At 37.8% G+C, this 25,634-nt stretch overlaps 1 protein-coding gene across 1 annotated transcript in view; it reads right to left on the reverse strand.

Moving 5' to 3' along the window:
- CFTR (cystic fibrosis transmembrane conductance regulator (ATP-binding cassette sub-family C, member 7)) overlaps positions 1-25,634 on the reverse strand; it is a gene marked incomplete at both ends in the record, with an annotated part of 51,578 nt that overhangs the window by 20,095 nt on the left and 5,849 nt on the right. Inside the window, 9 exons of the mRNA XM_010019502.1 lie at positions 1,164-1,391; positions 2,451-2,601; positions 7,376-7,455; positions 8,486-8,739; positions 9,902-9,939; positions 12,890-13,018; positions 14,202-14,934; positions 15,816-15,902; positions 18,489-18,583. Coding sequence (XP_010017804.1) covers positions 1,164-1,391; positions 2,451-2,601; positions 7,376-7,455; positions 8,486-8,739; positions 9,902-9,939; positions 12,890-13,018; positions 14,202-14,934; positions 15,816-15,902; positions 18,489-18,583 — 1,795 coding nt within the window. The remainder of the gene's footprint in view (positions 1-1,163; positions 1,392-2,450; positions 2,602-7,375; positions 7,456-8,485; positions 8,740-9,901; positions 9,940-12,889; positions 13,019-14,201; positions 14,935-15,815; positions 15,903-18,488; positions 18,584-25,634) is intronic.

The raw sequence follows: 25,634 nt of genomic DNA on the forward strand, positions 1-25,634 counted from the left end.
GAGCACACGAAATAAAAAATGAGAAGGGCACCAGGGGAAATTGTTTCCCTATGAATTTTAGGGAAACTAAAAGTCTCCTTTGTAACAAAAGTACTGTAAATGCGTATTTTATTACAGAAGTATTTGTGTGGTTGCATTTTTTTCCCCTAAGAATCAGGAGAGCTCCTTACACAAAAATAGAGGATAGCATTTCATACACAATACAATACTAGATAAAATGTACACTTTTCTTAGCTCCTTTTCAACATAGTATGATGAAATGAAATTTGGATATTGTTAGAACAAGAAACCTCCTCAACAAAATCAGCAAATTCTTGTTCGTCAGTGGCCATAGTATTGCAACTGCATCCAGATCCTGCACACAAAGTTCAGTGTAAAACTTGGAGAGAGAATAATGCCTGAGATTCAAAATTAAAAAAAAAACAAAAAAAAACTTAACAAAAGCATAGTCAATTAAAAACTGTATTTGAAGTAATCTGTAGTTGATCTGCTGAGGTTTTCCAAAGAATTGAATTATTCCAACATTTGGAGGACATTATTCTCCTATTCTCTGCTTGTCAGAAACTGGCTATACCTGGCCAGCCATGGGCACCATTTCAAATACAATTAAGATATTAAGGTATACAGTGATTCTCATTCAGGCACTGGGTTTACTAATTTTGCAAAATTTCACATCAGAAAATGCATCAGAGGGTTGGAAATTAGTAAAGTGCATGACTATTTGTACTACTGATTTGACCTTAAAAAATCATTAAAAACATGCAAATGAAAGGAACATTAACGTCTATTTGTTAAAAAAGTCTGAACTATACAGATGATAATCAACATCCAAGCTTTTCAGTACACTAACATGGTTACACTAGTGTGGTTTCAAACACATGAAATTATGTTTACAGTAATTATCGTCACTAAAGTTCTCTCCCATCAGATACTGTTTTCAGACTAATCCTTTCAATGAGTCCTCTACAACATCAGATTGCAGATAATAATGTGTAATTTCTATATTAATTAAATCATGTTTATTATTATGACATACTAAAATCAGTGACTCCAATCTATGCTAAACATGTTTGCAATAGTATATTTATTTCCCTTGGAAGCTTCTAAAGCTGAGCTGTTAAATAGAAGACTTCCATTTCAGTACTGCAGCAAAATTATCGTACCTGTAGTCATGATAGAGATGAATGCCACAGCAACAAAAAAGACAACAAAAATAATTTCTATCCTCATTTGGAACCAGCGCAGTGTTGACAGGTAAAGGAACCAGTTTGCCGTGTGTAGGTTCAGGGCTTTGTGAAATAAGGTCTCAAAATATGGCTGCCGCCCAAAAGCTCTCAGTGTCCACAGTCCTTTTAAACTTGTAACAAGATGGGTGAATATTGGACTCCGAGCTGTAAAGTGTTTAAATTAGAAACATCATAAACACTCATAAGCAAACACCCTTGAAATAATGTGCATACACAGATTCATGCTTTAACTCACAGCAGTGTAATTGTTGTCAGTGTTTAATTTACATATGCTATTGGAATACATGACCAAAGTAATCCCAGAACATGATATACAGCAACAGACTTTGCATGATTGGGTTGAAATTCCATATAGTGTAGTGTCAGGAAGGGGTCACATTAATTCTTCATAGTTAGCATACTACTTGGGGAAGCTCCTGCAGAGAAAGGTGGCTCCTCCCCAGCCAAAATGAATTTCTGTAATTCTGATAACTCCATCAAGTGAAGTTTTTTTTAGCACAGACAGAATACTCTAATGCTCTGGATTCAACTGTACTAACATGGTAATTTTAAAAGTAGTGAGCCAATGCTGGATCCTGTAAACATAAAAGAAATTTAGATTTAGATCTGAGGAACTTCAGAATTACACTTGAGTAAAAGGAAAGATGGTCATCAGTATTTAAGATTCAGGACTGATTTGCTGAGGATCTGCCAGCTGTAAAGCCAGATCACAGTACCTGATCTGCAAACTCACCCTTCAGAATGAGGTTTTCCATTTTATTTGGAACATAGTCTCTTAATGTGAGGAGAGGAAGGAAATTTACTCAAATAACTTACTTAGAAATAAGAATTCTTTGCAATAAAAATATATTCATTCTAATTATTTCTTAAAAAGAAACAAACTCATAGGGCACATACCAAGACTGACCACAATTTTTCAAGTTACATTTACTCTCAAGAAAATGGTATGTCAAGACTTTATTTGTTTTCAGCTGCAGTGGTGATAAAGCCCAGCTTTAAAAAGATCTTCTCCATTGCTCTTTGGCAGCAGAGCACTTAGTATTGGCTGGATCAGTAACAGCACTGTTTTTAAGGAGAAAAATGTTCTGCTCCCAGAAGCAATGGCACCTTGGAAGAGGAAAGGCAAAGAAGAGGTAAAAGGGTGAATCGCTTCTCAATTGATTTGTTGTGGATTTAGAATTCTACCAATTTTGCTGCTCCTACCTTCAGATTCCAGTTGTTTCAGCTGCTGAGAAGTGTGGAGGAAGTATGCCCTTAACATAATAAAGGCTGCTATCACAGGCACTGATGCCAGGAAGATGTAGGGTTGTAATATTGAGACTACTGTTATAGCGCCAATCACAATCAGTATTAACTGTAGAATGAAAGAAAAATACTATTGATACAGTAAACTTGTCATTTTATAGACTAGAGATTGGTGATGAATCTCCTTCCCATGGCAACTATGTATTGCTTCAACAAACACAAAGTGCTAACCTAAGTAAGATTTGCAGCTGAGAACAAACCTCCATGAAAAGATCTTGAATAACACAGATCAGATCCATAACCTCTTGGAATAGCTGCCATCTTTTTTAATAGATGGAAGAAGTGTTTTCTGTTGTACAACCAGAATTGAAGGCTTCTAAATCACAAAGCCACACAAAAACAATGGCAGCTAGGCATTCACTGTCCAGTTAAAATAGCAAAAACACCACTTGCAGTATCTGCAACCACCTCCCAAACCTACTGGTGGTGTCCCTGTCTTGTCTGGACTAGGGCTGCCAGACTGTCAGGAGCTGACTACTACTTGTCCTGATCAGAAGAGAGGAAGCAAGTCATAAGATGATTAGTGGTATGAAAAATTAGTAGTTTCAGAAGAAAAAAAAGGTGGTTTAAGGAGACAGATAACTCAAAAGGAACAAATTTATTCCAGAGTTAATCCATTAAACCCACCAGAGACTACTACAGTTCTCAGAAGACCTCATCCTCAGTAGCTCCGGACAGATTTAGCTAAATCAGGCTTTGATCTTTACTCTAGAAGCACCTTAAGCACTTAGACTGTTTTTGTCTCATACCGAAATCTAATGAAAATCAAGTATATCAGTGTACACAGAATAGCAAAGTTCTGCTTTGCGTCAGGGTGTTACCTTTCACACTGAACTACTTCAAACAGCAAACTTACCTGCCCAAAACAACTGCAATTTGGACAAAATGATGAACATCACATTGAAACATCACTTGAAATGACCACTCAGCAAAGAAATAGATGGAAAGCAAAACTAATTTCACATTAGAAAGAAACCTGCTGGTGGTGCCTTTGCTACTACATCTACATAAATTCAAAGAAGGATTTAAATTTCCAGTACTTCAAGTCAGAGGTCTTTCAGGAACAGGTAAGCATGTTCCAGGTTTCTTACCCTTTTTTTTTTTTTTTTAAATCAGAAATCTGAGCAATGCAATAGCAAAATAAGTGTAAAGGCGAACAGATGACACCTTCTCTAAAACGGCAGTAGCAAAAATCAAGGCACGAGCCAGCGTGCCAGGGAACAGCAGCAGAGGGCTCATATAGCCCAGTTAAGAGCCACAGTGCTGTACTGCCATGCCCCAGGTGCTGAGCTTTCAGGCCTGAGACAGAGGCCAGATGGGGAGACATGTTCCAATGCTTCCTCTGTGTCACCAGTTTGGAAATGCAGCTGGTGGTAGAGACAGCAATTCGGTAAGGGTTCACGGTGGTGATGACTGCAGCAGCCAATTTGGTTAAACAATGGAGGTTTATTATTTAGGGAAAACCAGTCATGACCATAGGTATAAATGTCCAGTGAGTTCACCATGACTTTTTGAGGGTGACCTTAGGGACAAGCAATATATGCTAGCAGCATCTCACATGAAGGATCTCCAAGAAATGATAGCCCCACTGTAAGCACTGGTAGAAGACCAAGATGGATGTTAAAACTATTGGTAATGCTACTGCAGTCATAAGCTACAATTCATACCCAAGATGTATGGAAGCAGGCCAGACAACTGTCAGAGAAAGCATCACAGATGCCATTCTCGTCATTGATATGAAGTCTGATACCACTGTTTCCTTTATGGGCAACTGGGTACATCCCAGTAACTGGAGAGTAACCCTGGCCTTTTTCAACCTGAAGCTTCACTCATCCTGGATGAAAAGCCCTCGTCCCTGAAAGGGAAGGCCCCCTGATAAGTCTACTGCCCATAAAGTCCTAAAAAAACTTATCATCTTCATCTTGAAGATGATAAAGGGACTCACATACAAGGACAGGTTGATAGAGCTGGGATTGTTTAGCCTTAAGAGAAGGCTTAGGGGATCTTATCACTTTGTATAAGTACCCGATGGTATTTATTATATAAATCATTAATTTCTGTATATGTGATATTTTTATAAATTATACATATTTAACAATTATATTCTATTTATATAAATACCACTAGGTATTTGGTGCAGAGAAAATGCATCAGTGGTATTCAGTGGGAAGATAAAGAGGCAATAAGCTCAAGCTGAAATGCACAAAATTCCATTTAAACATAAGAAAAAAATTATTTTGACCATCCCCACAATAAATGTGGACATGGTCAACCACTGGAACACGTTATTCAGAGGACTTGTGGAGTGTCCACCCTTGGAGATATCCAAAATCCAATGGTCCTGAGCAACCTGCTCTAGCTGAACCTGCTTTAAGCAGAGGGGTTGGCAAGGTCCCAGATCCTAGGTCCAGAGGTCACTCCCACATTCTGCAATAATAAGCAGAGTTCCTCTTTCAGGAACTCTTTAGCAGTCCTCTTTAGCAGGGTCCATGGAATTTGGAAGTCCAAGCTTCCAAACAAGCCTGAATCTATGGAAGATCTGAAGGAATTTTTTTATGAAGGGATGATTCGTGAAAAGCATTCAAGACAGCATTCAAGTAGGTTCGATGATCTTCACCAGAAGAACCAGAAAAGACAAGGCAGCTTATCACGGATGTTCAGGAGTCTCTGCAGTTGAGACTGAGGAGACAGAGGTGAACCTATGGGATATCGGAACATAGGTTAGCCTCTGAAAGGCTTCACAACAGAGAAGCCAAATCTAGGGATTTTTCCTCATTGTTGAAAATATAAGAAACTAGTGTAGAGAGTCTGAAACATAGAGACAGACTCACTAAAATAATTTTGGAATAACATCCTTATGACAGATCCAAAATCACAGAATCATAGAATCATACCAGAAACAAAATAGCCACATCAGAAAAGACACTGGTGAATCCTGATCACACCAAAGATGACATTAATGATTCAGAGAAAGTCTCAGTGTCCATGTTTACTCCTTCAGCAAATCTTCATGACATCAGCGGGACATGAAGTAGAGCTGTAATGTCATTGAACCTCTTCATGTGGAATTGCACTAGCCTCTCTAAAGTCACAAGCCTAAGTTATCAATTACAAAGATATAGGGAAAGTGATTTGGTTTTGATCAGACCATCATGCTGGTAGGGATTGTAAAGCACAGCAAACTCACAGAGGAAGAAGACAGGTAACCTGTGCAGCAGCGTGTTTGGGTTGATTAAGTCAGGCCTGCTCACCTCCTAAATAAAGGCAGAGAAGAACAGGAGGGCTGGGGGAGACTTGCTTTTATTTTTCATATGTTCTGGGAACTAGCTCTACCTGAGGAAAAGCTGGCATTGCAGCACCAGTGGTGGGACACTAGAGGGGTGCTGGGATCCACATAAAGCTACTAGGTCTCAGAATAGGCAGTATGGGAAGTAAACAAAGGCATCCTCCTTGACAAACACTGGAATTGCCTCTATCTCTGTATTTGTTCAATGTTCTCTTCAGTGTGGATGAATTGGAAGGTCATTCAAAACTCAGGATTTTGCAATGCATGGAGTTTCCCAAGGTGGATACTGGAAACAAGCCTTTCCATACAAAAAATGAAAAGTTTGCAATTCTACAACTAAAGGGGACTAGAGACAGCCTGAGAAAATTGGGGCTGTTCAGCCTGGAGAAGAGAAGGCTGCATGGAGACCTCATAGCAGCCTTCCAATATCTGAAGGGGGCCTACAAGGATGCCAGAGAGACATTTTTCATCAGGGACTGTAGTGATAGGAGAAGAGGTAAGGGGAGGAGATTCAGGATAGATACAAGGAAGAAGTTCTTTACTGTGAGGGTGGTGAGGCACTGGCACAGGTTGCCTAAAGAAGTGGTAGATGCCCCATCCCTGGTGGTGTTCAAGGCCAGGTTGGACAGAGCCTTGGGCGACATGGCCTAGTGTGAGGTGTCCCTGCCCATGGCAGGGTTGGAACCAGATGATCTTAAGGTCCTGTCCAACCCAAATCATTCTATGATTTTACATCTTAGGAATGTAAAATTCCTTCAAAGCGTAGAGTCATTTAAAGCTCTCCTCTATCATAAATAGTTATCCAGTGCCTGACAGACTCAGCTTAAATCCCAGAGATTCAGGAGAAGCCACAAAGATGCAAAGGAATAAAGACAAAATTAGGCAGTCAAACTTGTGAAGGGGAAAAAAAAAAAAAAAGGCAAAAAAAAGCACACAGAACTGCCCATCTGAAATTTGAACACATCATGATCATGGTTCAAACTACCCAATAAGGCAGTCCTGGAAGAGTTTCCACGGAAGAAAAAAGAACAGAAAACCAAGAATATATTCAAGAAAAGAGAAGTAGTAAATTAGGAGTGATGCTAGCAAACTGGGAACAGAAAAGGCTAAGGACGTAAAGTCATGAAAATTAATTAATGCAATCAAAGGAAAGCATGGAAAAAAATACTAATCTTGAGCCATGACAACCAAAAGAAACTAAGGAATGCCCTTTATACCTCTGAAGTTGAATGCAGGCAGAAGCAGGGATACTTGTACTGTAGGGGTATGTGGGGCAAAAATGTTTCTGAGTCTGAGTGCTAAAAGTGGTTTGCACAAACAGTGGAGGTACACATATACCCAAGTACTCAAAAAAGAAGCGATGAAGCCAACGTACAAGATAAGCACGTATGTAAATAGGTATACAGACTGAAAAAAAGGGATAGGGATTTAATTCCAGCTGTTATTTCTTCTTCTTAGTAAGATTTCTTTTGCATAATGTACAACTGAAACTCTACAGTGCTACGACAGCAAAATTTAGAACTTTTATTCTACAAACCTGAATGAAGTCAAATACTGTAAGTGGAAGTAAGTCATCCAGTATTGCCGTATCTTTTGAAAATCTGTTAAGCATACCACCTATGGATTGAGAAAAACAAAAAAGGAAAATAAAGTCAAGCATTTTAACACCCCCAAAATCCTATATTTATTACTTTTATAAAAAGAACAACTTTTTCTGAATACAAAATATTAAGGATAAGTACAAGATTTTTTCTATTACATGCAATTCTGCTACAGTTTATTGGAGCTACAGCTTCTTTCCCCATGGAAGAATTTGGCTCTGCAACTTCTGTTTCAACTTTTGGAATTTTGAAAAAAAATAAACCAACCAAAAAAACCCAAACACAAAGCATTAGGTCTGTATCTCTTATGCAGCAGGCTCTGCTGATACATCTAATTTGCACAGCAGCATTTGCATGAGTTTGCACACCAGTTTCTTAGCTTCTGAGCAGAATTATTGTATTAATCACCAGGTAACAACAGAATTAAGAATTTAAGGGGAAAATGAAGGAGAAACCCTATGCTGTATTGTCATTTACCAGCATCTCCTGTAATTTAGTAAGCAGCAGAAAGAAGGGTAGAAAGTAGGAATTTCATGTACAGCGGGAGATAGAACTTGTTGCACCAGTTACATAATGAACTCTGTATCAACTCGAGAGCCAAATTTGAATACGCATACCATTATTCACACTAACTGATGTTTTATGCCATTTTAGTACCACTACTTATGAAATAAAGCACTATTTCTCATCCACATCTGACTCCTTGTCAGTCACCACATAGCTGACTACAGCTTTTCTATTGCAGTTTTAGACAAGGTCTATTCATTAGAAGCTATTCTAGTTTTATTGCCTCAAACAGTTAACAGTTCATTTTCTCTAACTTACAAGGTGATATTTCAGAATCAGAATTGACAACTGAAATATGTCACACTTATAGAGCAATCAAGACTCATTAAAAGATTCACAAATTACTTCATGTGGCAAACTTCTAACATTCAGCTTGATTGAAAATGTAAATGGAAACCAACAGTATCCTTTAACAGAATGAAAACTGTTTAATTGAAATGAAACCCATACAGGAGTCAATGAGTTCCCATTTCAATTACCTGCTTTCCACGAGTTGAATGTTGACATAGGTGCATGAAGAACCGCATGCACCATCTTTTGATGAAGAGTTTTAGACACTGTGATAAGCGTATGCACAAGGGGCAAACCTCTGAAGAGTCCCATAGCAAGCAGGGTATCTGCCACTCCCACGTAGATATAAATGATGTAGTAGCTGCTAGTGTCAGTGACAATCACAGGAGGTTTGTCAGAGGTACTGTTTTCTGATTGTGTTGTATTTGCTTTCAATGCTATCCTGCTCGATGGAAATTAAAAATAAATGCATTACTGGAAATTGCATTTTTTTTCTCTTTTATTTTCTCTACTAAACAGTATTTCAATGTTCATTTATTTAAAAACTATGCTAATGGTTAGTTATATATATTTCCAGTCACTTTTAAATATCATCCTGTATGTCTGTAATGTAACTTATGAACTACTCTACGATTCACTGAGGCAAAGTAACCCTGTGTGTGTTCAGGGGTCAAGGCAATAAATGGCTTATTCATCTCCTCAGCTACCTTTGGTGCTTCTGGCACCTATTGGCATTCGCAGTAATTTCTGAAATTAGTTCCAATTGTGCAGTGAAGGAGTTTTTACCAAGATGGAAATTAAGCTCATGGTATAACTACAACCCCTCCAACAATTTTCCCCAAACTACTGTGAAAATATACTGCTTTGGTAATCCCTTGCATATCCTACTGCCTGCTAAATCACTAACAAAACTAGCCTAATCAAGGAAAATGCATCTACTTCTAAGAAGAAAAGAAAAAGGTTTAAGCATTGAAAAGAAAAGAATTATTCTGGAAGTAAAATGCTTTAGATGTACTGTAAAAATCAAACATCTTAGCGACCTACTGTTAGGGGGACATCAACATAAACCCCTCCTCCTCATCAGAGCTATGTCACCATATGCTTTCAGACTTAGCGCTGCAGTACAAGAACAGGGATCAAAAGCATTAGCCCAGGAAAAGCCATACTGCTGCTCTGTATATTTTAACCTTCATCTGCCTGACCCTGTAACTTCTGAGGATTTTTCACATGTGAGCAGAGGCAATTGTACACATGTACAGAAACTACTCCCTTAAAATGTTCCTCAGCAAATGTCTCACCTGGCATGCTCTGAAAGCGATGAACAGTGTATTCAGGACAATTAAGTCCATGCAACTCTAGAGTCAGCTGACCCAGGAAAAGTCTTGTGTGTGTTATGTGCTCAGTTACAAGGCACAAACAATTTGATTGTTAGCACTTAAAGAAGTACCAGCTTAAGATACCACCTACATGAGGGATTTAGATCATCCATCACTGAACCATTTTATGGAATATAAACTAGTGCCTATTCCATATAGAATTCTGGCCGAGTTTATTATTTATAGCAAAAATCAATACAATGGACACCCCAGATTCTCACTACTTACTTTTTAAGAAACCATAATCCTGCAAGAGAAGCAGCTACCTGTGACCAAAGAAAACAGAGTCATTTTTTTTTGTCTTGTCACATTATGCACTTTTTCTTACTTGTCTTCTTTTACTGACTTTATAATTGTTTTTAGAGAGAGCATTATAAATGGATGGAAGTCAAACTTCCCTGAAGCAAAAACTTTGTAATAACTGATCCTCCTTCCACAGAAACTATTTAGTGCATCCCACCGGGAAAGCTACATTTAGACTTGTATTACAATCAGGCTCTCAAGTGCCTAAATATTCTTTCGTTGTTTTTTAGCCTACTATTAACAAAGGCTTGCTAATGCATTCCTAATGACAAGGAATATTCACTGTACACTTTAACATATTTTAAGTTTTAAAGACTAATATTTCTTCCTAAAAGAGTCTCTCAATATCTTCAAAGGCAGCTATTCTAATACAAATGTCAAACCTTTAACACTGTTATTTTTGCATTGTTGTTCTTGCTAGCTGATACCTATAGCTGATATATCAACTTGTCTGACATTTACATAATTCTCTACATAATCTACTTTAATACTTGTTGAATGTGGAATTGAACCATTCTTATTGTGAGATGCTTCAGTGCTCAACAGAAGCTTACTCTGTAACACAATTTCTTGTCTGTCCAGTGAGACACTGGAGATTTTCATGCAGTCCAGCACATTTCAGTCTGCTCTACTTCTGACTATAATCTTTTTTCTAAAGGTTGACATAGTTTCTACAGTACTCTTCCCATATATTTTTATGGCACTGGTACAGGAATATATTGCCATAATACCTTGCTACATAATTAATTCTTCTCCTTAGGAACCACTAACTTTTGGAGGTCTTACAGTAAATAACTCAAGATTGACCATGATGCCCTGAATTTAACCATTTGTGAGGATCAGGCTTCTTTCACAATAATATTTTCACATCTCCCAACAGAATTCTTTTCTCATCTTGACTTCTCACCACAGAGGAGTTTTACAGCTGTGAAGATGAAGGTAGACAATATAGTAACAGAATAACTTCACAAAGCCTTCCTATATGTTTCCATTTGTAACTGCTCTTCTTCCAGTTCAGCAATCCTAGTCTCTGCATATTACATCTAGGAAATATAGTTTTGAGCCACTTAGAAGAGCTACAAACACAAAACCCCACAAATCTAGGAAGAATGTACAACTGATGCCCTGTTTATGGTGATCTGTGTGGACTCACCTTGGAATCTACAACACAGAGCAATTCATTCTAAATCTAAGATAGTATCTCCAGCATTTCCACAACACTCCCACGCAGCTCTGAAGGGTGTCACAACTCCACTTCTAATTTATGTGTCACTACTCTCTCAGTTCAGCTCTTGGATGATCACCCCTATCCTCTCTTCATTGTCTAGGTTTAGAAGGGTAGAAACTTAGCACAGGCCACATAACCACTTGGCACAGTATTTCATCTCATGCACAAAGATTTGCTAAAGGTTAAATAGTCTGTGCTATGGCTGAATATCTTCCAGCCCATTAATTGATCAATAGGCTTTTACTTAAGCAATAGTCATACTGGAAAGTTTAACTTAGATGGATACATTCTTTGTCACGAGATTTGTTCTCCAATTAGAAGATAAGGCTTTTGAATTATTTAAAAAGTTTTCAGTCAAATTTAAAAAAGAAAAAAGATTTAATCAAGATTAGAAATGTATGCTGAATATACAGTGATAAATCTGATATACCTCAAAGTTAAAATTTCGTTTTTCCCTAAAACTCACATTTAGCCTTGCTATTATAGGTTTACACAAATGTAGGCATCTTCCACTACCAGGAAAAAAAAGAACTTACACAAGAACAGCTGTGCATCTAAATACTGTCTTGCTTGTGGAGGTGGTTTAAAAATTTGGGATCTCAAACTTGATCTAAGCTCCAGGCTTTATTCCTGGTCCAAAAGAACTAATTTAAATCACCTGCAACATAATATTAGTGTAGGTTCAGGATACCATCAATCATATCCTTCTCCACTCATATCTTTCATACTAGAAGTTTGAATACCACCACAGAACTGTTCAAAACCTTTCACTGACACAGTCAGCCCAAAACTAGTTCTAATGGAATTCCTGACGGATTATTCTTTTCTTTCATTTCATGCTGCAAAATGCCAAGAGAAGTTGGTACCATATTTTACCAGCTGACATATGAATACAGGCTCATTAATCTCCCAGTCTTCTCTCTGAAACATGTTCCTTCCCTCAGAAAAACACTTGATTTAGAATCCTAGGTGTAAAAGAGGACACTATGAGATACTGTATATATGCTAAATGTCTTTACTAAATTGGGAGACAAGTCAAATGCAGGCAATTTCTGTTATAAGAAAACTAGTCAGACTTGCATGATCAGACATGTTCTTCAGCACTTTTTCTGATAGTGTTTTCCACTGTACTTGGAAAAAGTCTTCTCTGCATGCTGCAGGAACACCCCATCCATCTTCAAATGCTGCCACAGGCGTTTGGGCCCTCTGCATTACCACTCTTCTTTCACTAGGAGCAAAGCTTCTAACTCTTTTTTGAAAGCAATCTCCAGAATTTATGCATGTGCTCATAGAAAAAAAGAAAAAGTAATTGTTGCTGTTAAGCCCCCAAGGCTCTGAACGGTATTTATAATGGAAAATGGAAGATTATTCACCTGTGAACAAGAGACCTGGATAGGACAACAATTCTTAGCTTGGTACCACACAGCAGAAAATAAGTGTGATAATTTGAGTAGGTGGGTCTTCTGCTGCCATACACTAATCACTATCTTTGGTGAGAAATGCTCATCTAAGCAGTAGAAAAGTCACTGCAGTATCATTTAACAGCAGTTGCCAATAAGTGATTCATACATGAGCTAATGTTTATAATGAGCTGATGCTTTTTCCATATACCCTTATATCACAAAGAAAAAAGTTTGAACAAATATCCTTTGTAGTAACATGACATCAAGTGCAGATTTTCTTACCTCAATTAAGAAGACAGTCACACACAAAATCAGAACAAAAATCAAGTTTTTGTGGATGGTAACATATCTGAAATAGGTATTCCATGTAGTAACAGTACCCATGCTTTCAGCATCATCAGTGAAGCATTCCTGTCAAAGAATTCATAGGACCATACTAAGAACGATAATATCTATTTAAATTCATATACGAATTATAAATTATTATATCTATTTATAATTCATATCATGAGAATTTCTGACACACGAATGCTGCTCTGCTAACTCAGTCCAAATAACTGAACTGCAGCATTGAAACTGGCTGATAACGCCTAGAGAGGAAGGTACTGACAGGTTAAGTCATCTTTGATATAAGAAAACTGTTTAGAGATAATTTGAAATTTTCAGACAACACTGAAAGAAACAACCAAGATTTGTCCAGCACTCCTAGAAGCCCAGAAATGATTAATCAGTAGCTGTTTTCTGTCAGTGGAGATTCTTACTGTGCAGTTAAAATAAATTTGTAAATAATCTGAGACTTTGGTTTGCTTTGTTGTTTTGTTTTTTTCTGCTGAGATCAATAAAGCAAAAGAAAAAATGGGCAGTGCTGCAGCAAATTGGGAGTTTAAACATTTCTTGTAGACTTTTTTCCACCTAGGAAACTACTTCAGAAAATTTTTCCTATCCTGTGAAAATCAGCTGTCAGTTTTGAAAATGAAATTAGTTCATCGTGACCGGTAGACAGTTAGTAGAAAAAAGGAGTTTTGGTCCAGTTCTTGTTAATAAAACTCAACCTTAATTGCATCATTTCCATCCATAAAACCAGAGTAAAATCCAGCTTATACCTCTGTTCGTTATCTGTATCGGAACAGAAGAGCTAAGCAGTCTGACGAATTTGCCAAATATGATCAAATCTGAGTTTTTAAAACTGTGCTACTATTTCAAATGTATTTCATTTTTTTCATGAGCCTTCACGTTTCAAATGTCAATTTTACATAAATGTTTTAAAACAATGTTTCCCATGTTATGGTTCCAAATTTCATTTTAGCATAATCTTAAAGGTAGATTAAAATGCAGAGATTAAAACTGTGCATTGAAATCCTCTACAAATAGCATTTGAAAACTACAAAAAATCAGGCAAAATATTTTTTTGAGGATTTCCATGATTTCAAGATGATATTTGAGTTAAAAAAATTTCACGGATATTCCAAAAGGATAATCCACAGGGAAGAACTGCATTAGGACTGACACAGTCAAGTAGAAAAATATGTAAGGAGTATATTGCACTAAACTATCACCATATCAAAACCCAAGATGAATGTAAATCAACACACACCTTCAAATCCTCTTCATTGATTTCATCAGTTATGTCCAAGACACTGTCTCGAGACAAGCGCCTGGTATAGATATCTATCTCAGAAGACAGGTTTGTCTGGGGCACCATAGACATTTTCCGAAATGTTGTACTTCCCTTTTTGGAAAAGTTTGATCCATAGTTCACAGAGGTGCCCGTCATCAGATTTAACACAGACTGCCTCCTCCGACCGTGCAGCATATGGTCAGTGTTTAGCACATTACTCCGAAGCAGACCTACATCTCCCTGTTCCAAGTCAGGTACCAGTGAGAGCCTCCTTTCCGGTGGGTCATTGTAGCCATCTTCTATCCCATTGACCTGCATTCCATTCTTCTGCACTACTGAGAACTTCCTCCCTGCATTAAGGGGGTTAATAATTATGGAGTTCTTCCTTATGTCATTAAAATCTGAGGTCTGTTTAAAAGATTGCTTCTTGGATTCATTTCGTGATCCCATGCCTTCTCCTTCAATGGAAAATCGTCGGAGAGTCTCGGTTAGTATCGAATTTCTTCTCTCTGCAGTGAACTGATCAAAAGAATCAAATCCCATCAGCTCTGAGCTGAAGTCTGGCCGTTGACCCTGAAGTTCAGAAAATGTTCCATAGAAATAGCAGCTCCCCTCATGTAAAATTAGTATTTTGTCAGCAATCTTTAAATGTTCCAGTTTTGAAGTAACTAAGATCCTAGTTTTATTCACCATCAACTTGCATACACAGCTATAAGAGATGAAAGTGTTAAAAGTTAATTTTTTTCTTCCTGATTAAATATTGCTTACATCCCTTTCATTTTCAATCTATTTCCTTTTACCTGCCCCCCTCCCAGTATGTGCAGCCTTGGGTGCTCCCTCAAACTACAAAGAAAGTGGTAAGGCTGAGATGTGTAAAGGGTGAGTACTTTTGTCACAGTAACCATAAAAAAGAGGGGAAAATTTAATCATGTTCAGGTCAATCCAAAAAGCAGAGTTCAGCATGAAAATTAAATACTTCTTTTCATCTTCGGGTCACTTAGGTCTTTTGCTACCAAACTTAAAAGTATTAGCTCGATTTCAAAATATCAAACTTATGGTGACTGAAGAGCTCATGTATAACAGTGCTCGTGTCCTTACTCTTTGAAGCTTCACCTGCAGGACAAGCCAAAAGTCTCTGTCTTTGGCCTACCTGCTGCCAATCTCCTGGTAAGTGGACACTTTCAGGTGACTAGTCTTTCAGTGATTAGAAGAACAAGACATAATACAGCTTTTTGTAAAACTTTATGCTTACAAAGCAGGTAAGTGTTTTAAAATGAAAGCCCTTCTGGTACACAGATACACCAGATACAAAGCCATGCTCTCTGGAAATAATAGATTATAGCAGAAGCAGGCTCAATATGTTGAGATGGAAGAAGGAGCATTAATGCTCACACCTGGCCCAGGCTTGTCCCCAGCACGGTATGCTGTCCTACTGCTAACACAAAATACTCAGTCACAATGCCTTAAAATAAATGGCCCTAAAAGGTATAATTTTGATCACTTCAGTATTTTTGTACTTTTACTAAATTTCTGTTCTTGGTTTTACTTTGTGCTGCTTGCTTAAATACAATCTATCAAAACATACATTACCTTTCAAATATCTCTTTTTCTGTAAAAATGTCTAAATGCCCAAAAGGAGAATCCAGGAGATACAAATCAGCATCTTTATACACTGCTCTGAACAGAGAAAATGGAAATGACATTAACTTTCACAAGTCTTACAAATCTACACAAATACAACTTAAAGAGAATGCCTTTACAGTTTTGTCTCAGAAACTCGTAACTGATAGACTTTTTGACAGCATCAGTGTGGAGCTGGAGTTCTGTGTTAAATGTGCTCGTAAGACACCTTTCAGTAAAGCCTTTCCTTGCTGCAGACTATTTTACAAACGAACTCGGTTTTCCCTTAATTTCTGCCAGTCAAAGGAAGCTTTACAGCTGCCTTTACATAGGTTACTCTAAAGACCTGTTTCTGGCCTGAGTCTGACAGTCCCCATCAGTGTACAATGACCATTTAAATGGGAATTTAGTACTTACTGCAATGCCTACTGATACCTGAGGGAATACTACATAAATGTAATTAAGTGTGTGAAAAGACTTAGGTCTCAGCACTTAGTTTTAAAAGTACTTCAAAACAACTGGTGAGCAAAGACAAGTGTATTAGTGAGCCATGACCTGCAAACATTATCCGAAATGGAGCTGTACAACAGTTTGTGTTCAGGACATGAAAAACTATTTGTAGCATTAGGACCTTAAGCTTTATGTGCCTGGACATGGATCACTGAGACCTAAACCTGTGGTTAAGAGGGTTTTTTATTTCAAATCAATTTCAGCAGAAGTTCAAAAAGGCCTCTTATCTACCTCTGTGAGTATGAAAATCATGAAGTGATATGAATCAGGGTGTAATTAGTAAAGAAAATTTGGACAGGTGCATTTTGGTACTTTTTAAAGTACTCTAAAATGAATTTTAAAGTAATTATGTTAAACAATGTGAAAATATTTAACTACCAGGAGAAAAAGCCCTCAATAATAATAGTATATTATGATAATGAACCAAGCAACTTTATTGAAAAATCCTCTGTCACAATGGATTTCACTGACCATACATTATGAGGCAGTGGCTGCACAACAACAAAAGTTCATACTGTTCTTGGCACTTTTATCAGCAAAAAGTTCACTTTTTTTTTTCCCCCAGAATAATGGCAGCACTCAAATTATTGCTATAATTGGTATGTTGGGCTTAGTAGCTATACATGACCACCTTTAGGGTACCAGGCCAGTGAGGTAGCTCAAACCCAGGGCAGAGGCTATTTTTATCCCTCGATCTTTTCTTTCCTCCTGTTACAGCTGTAAGGCACTGACAAAGCTCTATAAGAAAGATGGACTTAAGGCAATCTCTATCAGTTTCTCATGATGGCTGGGTGATGGCACTTCCAGCTGGGAGTCTCATTTGACATGACACTGCACAGACTACACCAGAAATGTGAATGCAGCTAGTCCAAGCAAATAACATCCAGCTTATGAGCAGTGCAGATAAGACTGTAATCCTAAATTTCTCCTCTAGCTTTCTTAGAGCTTTATCTGCAGCCCACACCTCAATCGCCTGCACACCTTGCAGCATGCTGAGCTTAGACTGGAGCCCAAACAAAATGAAAAGCAGATACAGCCATGCCTTTCGGACATTTAATTTTTTTTGTAATAATAATTATGTAGCTGACAATAAATGTATTGTATCAGTTCTGCCACCCTCTAGTAAATGAGCTGTGACTATCTGAAAAGTGACAGATGCAATTATCCACAGAATCTGGGAAATATTTCCTTAAATGTTGAATTTTAAATGAAAATCTGAGTAGGGTTTGTTGGCTGGGGTTTTTTGCTCTGAACGCTTTGCCAGCTCCTTCCCTTCTCTCTTACCACATAAATCAGAACCACCCATATGCCTCTTCCCTCTCACAAATTTTCTAAAAAGATCCACACTGAAAGCCTCTCTGTGTTAATGAACCCATCTTTTAGCCTTACACAGACATGCATGTCTTTCTTGGAATATTAGTGTGGATCATCATAATGTGATTTAACTTCTACACAGAGTTTCTGAGCATGGGAACCATCACAATTTGCACTTGCAACAGAAACAAATGGAGCCATTTACTCATCAGAGCTGTCATTACTGAACCTCTGATGATAGCTTAGTGATCCCACTTAAACACATTGCAAATTTGTTAGACAAACACCTACATTATTGTTCTGTAGACCTTCAAAATTACTTACTAACACTGGAAGGTCAAACAGACAAGGCCAAATCGTTATTCATAAGTACTGACTAGCTATTGCTTTCCTAACCATTCTATGATTCCATTATTCCACTTTTTCTTTTTACAACAATAAAACCAAAACTATTAACAACATTTTTTGAAACATGGATTTTTTTTCATCTGGAATCTTTTGTACGATTTCTTTGGTACTTAGAAAGCTACACAGGTCTAAATCACCAAACACATCTTGCATCAGAGAGCGAAAGATTTATCTTCAGCTAAGCCATGGCACGCATCTGACATCAAATCTTTAAAATTCAATCAAGAAACATGCAGGTGTATCACAGACAGTTGCATAGCAAAACTCAGATTTCTGAGAGAAAAATGAAGTTCCTGATATACCTCGAGGGTATTTATTTAACAGGACTTGGTCCACGTGTATTTAAGTGCTCACTCATAATAATTACCTTATACAAGAAGCAGTACTTTACTTAGCAAGTAAAATACTCACCTTGCTAGTGAGATTCGTGCTCGCTGGCCTCCACTGAGAATGATTCCACCTTCACCCAGCACTGTATAATCTTTGTCTGGGAACTTGGAAATATCCTGTTAACATTTTTTTAAAGAATTAGACATGTATTTTCCATATCCAAGAAACTCAAGTTACAGACTGGATAGAATCATAATGTACAACAGTGTACAGACAGGTTAGACAGAAGTTGTAAAAAAAACCCTTCCATGGAGGTTTATTTCTTTCATTTGATTATGTAATCAGAAATGGTGATAAAAGAAAACATATAATTTTACTGCAGAGAGCAATCACGAGCTGCAAGATCTCAAGCATAAATATTTGTCTTGATTGCTAGATCTCCATAAAAGCAGAGAATGTACCTTCATACAATATCAGTCCAAGATGTTAACTGTTCGAGTTTTCTGTCAAGTGACAATGACAAATGCACTTGCCACTGAAGTTAGGGAGAGCAAGAAGCTAATTCTGTATTGAGTTCTTCAGAACCCAGAGAAATTCATAGTTCAGGTATGTTCATTAAAAAAGGCTTGCACAAAATTCCTAGCCAGGAATGCTCAAGGTTTGCAAAAGGTTCGGGAGCCAAGTTCCACTGCTTGGGCTGTATGATACTTACAACTCATGATTATGCTGAAAATGAATCTTTAGCCAGTGAAAAAAAAAAGAAAATACCATTTCACTCTCATGTGAGACAGAGAAAGGAGTAAAGGACATCCTTGTGCCCCATTGGCAGAGGTGGCCAGAAATTTTCTTGAGAGGAGTATTTAGCACCAAAACTGATGATCCTTGCAAACCATAACAATTCATAGAAGTGGAGACATGGGAAATGGCTTGTGTGCCTGAGGGCTGTCTAGTTTTAATACTCCTTTAGTTGCTCTAAATTCTGCCTTCAAGTCTTCCCTGGCCTATGTCTTTAAGCCACTACAGTGACACCACTATCACTGTGGTGGTGGTAGTTTCAGGGTACTCTTCCCAGAAACATGGCCTGATGAACTCCCTGTGCCCCAGGGCACCAATGTTTCCAGCAGCTGTGACTCCAGGGTAGTTTGCCATGTGCTAGGAGCCCTGGGCATCCTAGAAGGTCCCAGTGCCTCTGCTCCCCAGTTGGCAGCACTAGACTGCAGCTCTCACTGCCTATGCGTACCCTCCTGCTCCCAAGACAGGGATCCCCCACAGCCAAGGAAGCTGTCCAAGACATCTGATACCAGACAAAATCAGCTCCAGTGTTCTCATGCTTTATAAAAATTTTTCTTTTAGTGCAACTTCTGGAGGAAAAGAAGTGGTATGCAAAATCCCTCAGAAAGTGAGATTCTGGGAGCAGGCTTTAGGGAATGGTGTGGAAGAGGCAGCCTGATTTGGGGTCTCTCTTCCGCCAGGCAGCCGAGGGACACGTAGGAACTCTGTTTTTTGCATGCACTCCACAGCACCCACAGAAACCCTGTAGGATCTGGGAAAAATACCAGAAGACATATGAAGCACTTCCAGTGCAATCTGACCTCAGATTCTAAGTTGAATTGCTCTCTAGAAGTTTGCATTTCATACAAGGTCAGATAGAATCCAATTCTGATCACCCCTGTTGTGATTTTGATGGTTAATCACTCTCTGTTGGGCAGCCTTTTGGCAATCCAGGCCTCTGAGATTTTGCAGAGTAAATAAATAAATAAAAACCCTTCCAGAAAAATGTTTCCTTCTTCCTCCCCTGTAAATTGCCCTGACCTCAGGAACAGAGTGAACAATGCTGTTCACCCCTGGATCGGTGACAGACAAAAGGTCCAGCCACTCAAGGACTAGAAATCGACTGCCTGGTCTGTCAGGAAATGGGAGATTCTCCCAACTCTTTAATTTGATAATAGCGTTTACTTCCTGACTTAGAGGATTCTGACCTTAAAATCAAGATGCTCTTATGCATGGAAAATCTATTGCAGGTGATTTTTAAATTCTTCTCATGTTAACTAGTTATTTCCCTCTTGTAAAACAAGAGCCACACAAGCAAATACCTACTACTAGCAGAACAGCTGAAGTATTTGAAATAGGAGGGATGTGATAAACAATGCCAACAACATTTTTAAAAGAAGATTTTCTGAATAAAAGCATCTTGCTATAACAGGTCATATGTATGTAGAGAGAACATGTGAAATTCTTGCACAAAAGATTTTCTGGCATCTATTTGAAACAACCTGCTCAGATACTTGTGGTTTCATGATGCATGCAGGAGCCATGTTACTCATCCATAATTTTGACATTTACCCAGTATCTTCACCTGAACTTTGGGATTTGTGTGGTTAAGCATCTAGGTATCTAAGCTGATTTCCCCTCTTTCCCATTTCTACCAGTACTGCTGCCTGTAATGATGCTGGTGCTACTGCTGTTTCCCTATTCTGCTTCTTCCAGAAAAGCCCAGGTGAAGAACTGGGCCCAGTGCGTCCTCCCCTGCAAACAGGATAAAATCCTAGCCCTGTTGAAATTAATGCCAGGGCTCCTATTGTTTTAAATGGTGGTGGTATTTTGTCAGATATATTTCTTTGCAGGTGTGTCAACAAGGAATTTTAATCAGACTTCTAATGAGTTCCCCTTCTGCTCTCTTCTACCCTTCACCTCAGAATAATATATGGCATGGAACAGACAAAGAACTTTTCAGGCTGTAATCATCGTAATTAAAAAAATGTTTAGTAATTTCTTTCAAAGGCGTAAACAGAGTGATGAAGTTCAATAGACACACAATGCTATTTGTTGGAACATGCATTACCTATTGTAAAAAAGTACATAGGGCTGGTCCAAACACATCCTTGCTGTCATTTTATGCAGGAAACGAAATCAAGCCAGGGACAAACCTCATGTAATGATGCTGAACGGCACAAACCCCAGCACATTAATGAAGTAGCCACTGGATTTTCTTTAACATATCTATTTCTGAATTCTTAAATTGAGAAACCTATTGGCAAATATTCAGAGAAGAAACTCCCCACAGTTCTCAAAAACATTAAATACTTTCGTGGGTGCTTCTAATATCAGGAGCTAATAAATCTCAAGTTGCACACCCAAGGAGAAGACACCCCTTTTAATATCTCTTTGCGTTTTTAACAGTGTAAATGTCATATTCATCTACCTAAGCAGCAAACATATGACCCTTATAATACATTTAAGCTCTGTATGGAATAAAATAGCCAAGACGGTTTAAGGTAATATCTCTTTCCAGGGTGAAGAGGAAATACGGTCTCGTTATATTAAAAGGAAACCTCAGAACGTACTTCACACTCCAAATCTTTTCTGTAGAGACTGTTTGTTAACAAAATCATTTTATAAATCATTAGCAACAATTAAGATAATAAAGTATGACAGAAAATAAGTTTCTAAGAAACACACCTTTCAACAAATAGCTGCTTTATATACCCAATATACTCAAACTATGCTCAAATGCTACTTAAACTACTCGAGCAGTTCTAATGATAGAACATACATATTTTACTTATGAGACTCCTCTTCCTTAAATATGTCCTTAATGATGTAGTCCTTTGATCTTACCTCTCCTGCCTTCACTCCAAAAAGATAAAACCGTCCTGAAACTGAATGGAACAGAGCATCAGTCTTGACTCTCTCCATTTCCCCTGTTTCAATTCTGTTTTTTCTACAGTGCTGGTTTCTTTACCATCTTTATCCCCTTCCTTTTCTTCATTGTCATTAACATTGCCCATGTTTATTTTCATAGTTCCCAGAAAAATCTCTCCATTCACATTGCTACCTCCTTTCTCACCTATCAAAGTACTCCCTTTTTCATCTTCTTTCTTTCTTTGCTTTAAAGAAGCTGCCTCTGAATATACTTTGCAATTCCCCTTCTGTAGTGTGGACTACTTGCAATAAATTAGAAGAAAAACAATGAATCCTTTATTGTACAAAATGCCAAGTAAAGCTGAATAGAAGTTAAACAGGCACAGCATCAAGGGTTTCAAGCAGAAGCTGCAATACTCTTACACTCTATTTGATAATTTTTGTCTTTAGTTATAAGATGAAAATTTACTGTTACCTGCTTTGACACTGACATACTAATAGCATAATTACTGATGTACTTCCAAGCCATCATATCCAATTCTAATATGTCAACGACGAGAAATGAAAACAAACATCCAGATTTCAATTCAGTGATTACTAAAAATCTTCAGATAATGAATTTGAAATTTCATTTTGCAGGAAGTGTAACTTTGAGTTTGTCCTGATTTTCAGGGGAAAAAAAAAATCTTGGAAGTTAGACAGATATAAACTATACTGTAAAAATTCAAGTTTCAAATTTTCTGAAATCAAGCCTCGTGTTTCAGACTTATACCTACTAGTGAATATTTCTGTTAATTTTTAAAAGATGAAGAATTTTCAGTAAATTTTTATATGATGCTTTTAGGTAACCAGCTTGAACATACCTGAGTCCTCATTTTCATGGGCCAGAAGCCAGAAAACCAGATCTCTTTAAAGTATTTCAAATCAGAAATTACTTTCTAAAATTTTACTTTATTTAGGAAACTCTTCTCTCTCTGCCTATGATTCCTGAAGCTGAGGCTTTTGTTAGATTTCAGCTGAACCATTTATGAAGGATTCATGACCCAAAGGCATAAGCTTTGTTTTTGTAAAAGCTTGTGACCTTGAGCAGAGTTTCAGGCTCACCCAAGCCTCAAACGAATGCTGGCAAAACTTTCTTTCTCTATGGTGAAACATTCCCATGGAGCGGATTTCTGAAACATGAAGTAGTCAGTAGGCTGTGTGTGGGTAGATTAAACACAGCGTAAGAGAATTAAATACAATTCCAGAAGTGACACAGAAGATAGGACAACATCCAAAGTAATCAGTCCAGAGCCCTGTATCTAAGACAGGGAAAGGAGTAGGGTGAGTTGTCTTGTCTGAAACAGGTTTTTAACTAAACGATATCAACACAGAACACAGCAGAGGAGCTCTGTTAAGTATATTTACTTGATTATTGATAAACTTCTTGAAATCAGTGTATTTGGGAGTTTGAGTCCACTTTTTTCTCTAATCGAGATGCTCCCCTGCTATAGAGAAACTGTGCTGGCATATTTACCTCTAGTTCCCCAGCGAACTCACTGTGTCAGCAGTTTCTGCTGACCTGACCATGATTTTGGGCCATAGACAAGAATTTCAGTTAGAGGAGTCTGCTAATGCCAGATGGATCATACCAGTGCAAGGTGGAAAAAGTATAAAGGGCTTTTGGGCCCACATGTCTGAGATGCAGTGGCTGTGGTAAGCGATTTGACATATTATGTGGACTTTCTGCCTGCAAGAGGCATTTATGCTATTTTAGCTGTTTACGTTAGGATGAGATGAACTTCACCTTGACATGACTGTTGCTCTCCCCAGCTATGGAGAGACGCCAAGCAACTTTCTCTCACATAGTTTACACTGGAGACATGCACATGATTAGGTAACCAAGCTACCTCTTAATATTCTCTTGGAGAGAATTACCTACTGCAGAGCACTCCGTTCCAGACTTGAACCCTTATTGTTTCCCTCTTCTGCACACTTTGTAATCCGCACTTTGCAATCCCTTGTAAAAAACAGGCACAAAATCAGGGCACAAAGTATTTAATTCACTGACATCATAACCTCTCAACTCCTACTGATTTAGTTACCTGCCAAAAAAAATGCCCAACCAACCAACCAACTAACCAACTCCCAAACCAGCACAGATAAAAAGTTGTGGAGCAGTACAGTGGGATGAAAGGATATGTGTTCCTGTTTCAGGGCATCCTTAACATTGCAGTGAACACATCGAACATGTAGGAACACAGACCAGGGCTTGGCATATTGGCTGTCTCACTCTCTAACTACTCTCTCTATAATGCAAGTTCTTAGATGAAAATTAATCTCCTGCACTCCCTGTAAAATTGCCTCAAGAAAACACAGGATCTGGTCCAGAATTTCTTAAGTACTATTATATGATGTCATTTCACATGGAAACACTTCCTCTATTTGCATGCCATGTTAAACATTATATTCATGAGCAGCTGGTGGCTCTCAAATCAGAACATGTGTTTACTTTAAGAGTCGTAATCTCTTAAGGTTAGTTTGCCATTATGTATTTATGGCCTCTTGGGTAACTACTGAAGGATCAAATGAACTAACAAGGTGGAAAAATATCTATTCTACATTGCATAAAGGTAAAAACAGAAGTCATGGAAGTATGGTTTCAGAACTTATGAATTACTGAACCACTTCAAATAGGATATGATGCTTTTTGATTTTTTAACAAGAAAACTGTAACAGACCTGCTTCTACAGTCTTGACTGGAGAAATGCATTCTCTTAGGACGATTTTGTTCAATGTTAACAGCATTTAGACACTGTTTTGACTGTCCAAAGGTTTTGCCTTTTTAACTTAGCAAGCGCTAAAACCAAACAAAAATCCCACACCCTGTGTATAGTAGGCTATTAATACTGATTTTGCACCATGAAATTCTGAAAATCAACCCATGTTTCTTTGCCATTTTTCATTACATCAGTAATAAAGATTTTTCAAACCCAACTGGCTACTCTTACAAATTCCTATTTCTATTCTTGTTATCCCTTTCATGACATTAATACAATCCTTCAATCTCTAGGGAAATTACACTTGTGGAATTACTTCAAATTTAATAGCAGGTTTCCATAGACATATAAACTCATCCAGTTCACATCTCCCCATGGCTTCTGCTATTGAGCAATGAGAATAAAAATTAATCAATTATGGAGGATGACTTTTCAGTGTTCAATTTGTTCATATTGGGTCCTTAATTTAAAGTGCTAGGCAAAATTTCACCTTCTCTTGCTAATTGATTTTTATCATGAATGTGATGAAAAGTACTTGATAAAAAGGGTAAAACACCTTGTTAAAAACAACAACAAAAAGATGGTAGCATAGGCCATGGCATCACCGATTCATCTTATCTTACTTTTCCACTACCTTTAAGTTTGCCTATGGAGACCATGTATAGGAAATGAGTTCAGAACCTGTGCCAATTACACCTTGGCTTCTATCTATCACAGCATCCCAATATCAGATTTTAAAGGTAATAGGTTTGTGGTAATACCTGCATACTCAAAATTAAACCCATTCAAACAATTTATTTCAAAAAAGCTTCTGGATAAAGGACAA

The sequence above is a fragment of the Nestor notabilis genome, unplaced genomic scaffold (assembly GCF_000696875.1).
Source record: "Nestor notabilis isolate BGI_N333 unplaced genomic scaffold, ASM69687v1 scaffold10788, whole genome shotgun sequence".
Lineage (NCBI taxonomy): Eukaryota > Metazoa > Chordata > Aves > Psittaciformes > Psittacidae > Nestor > Nestor notabilis.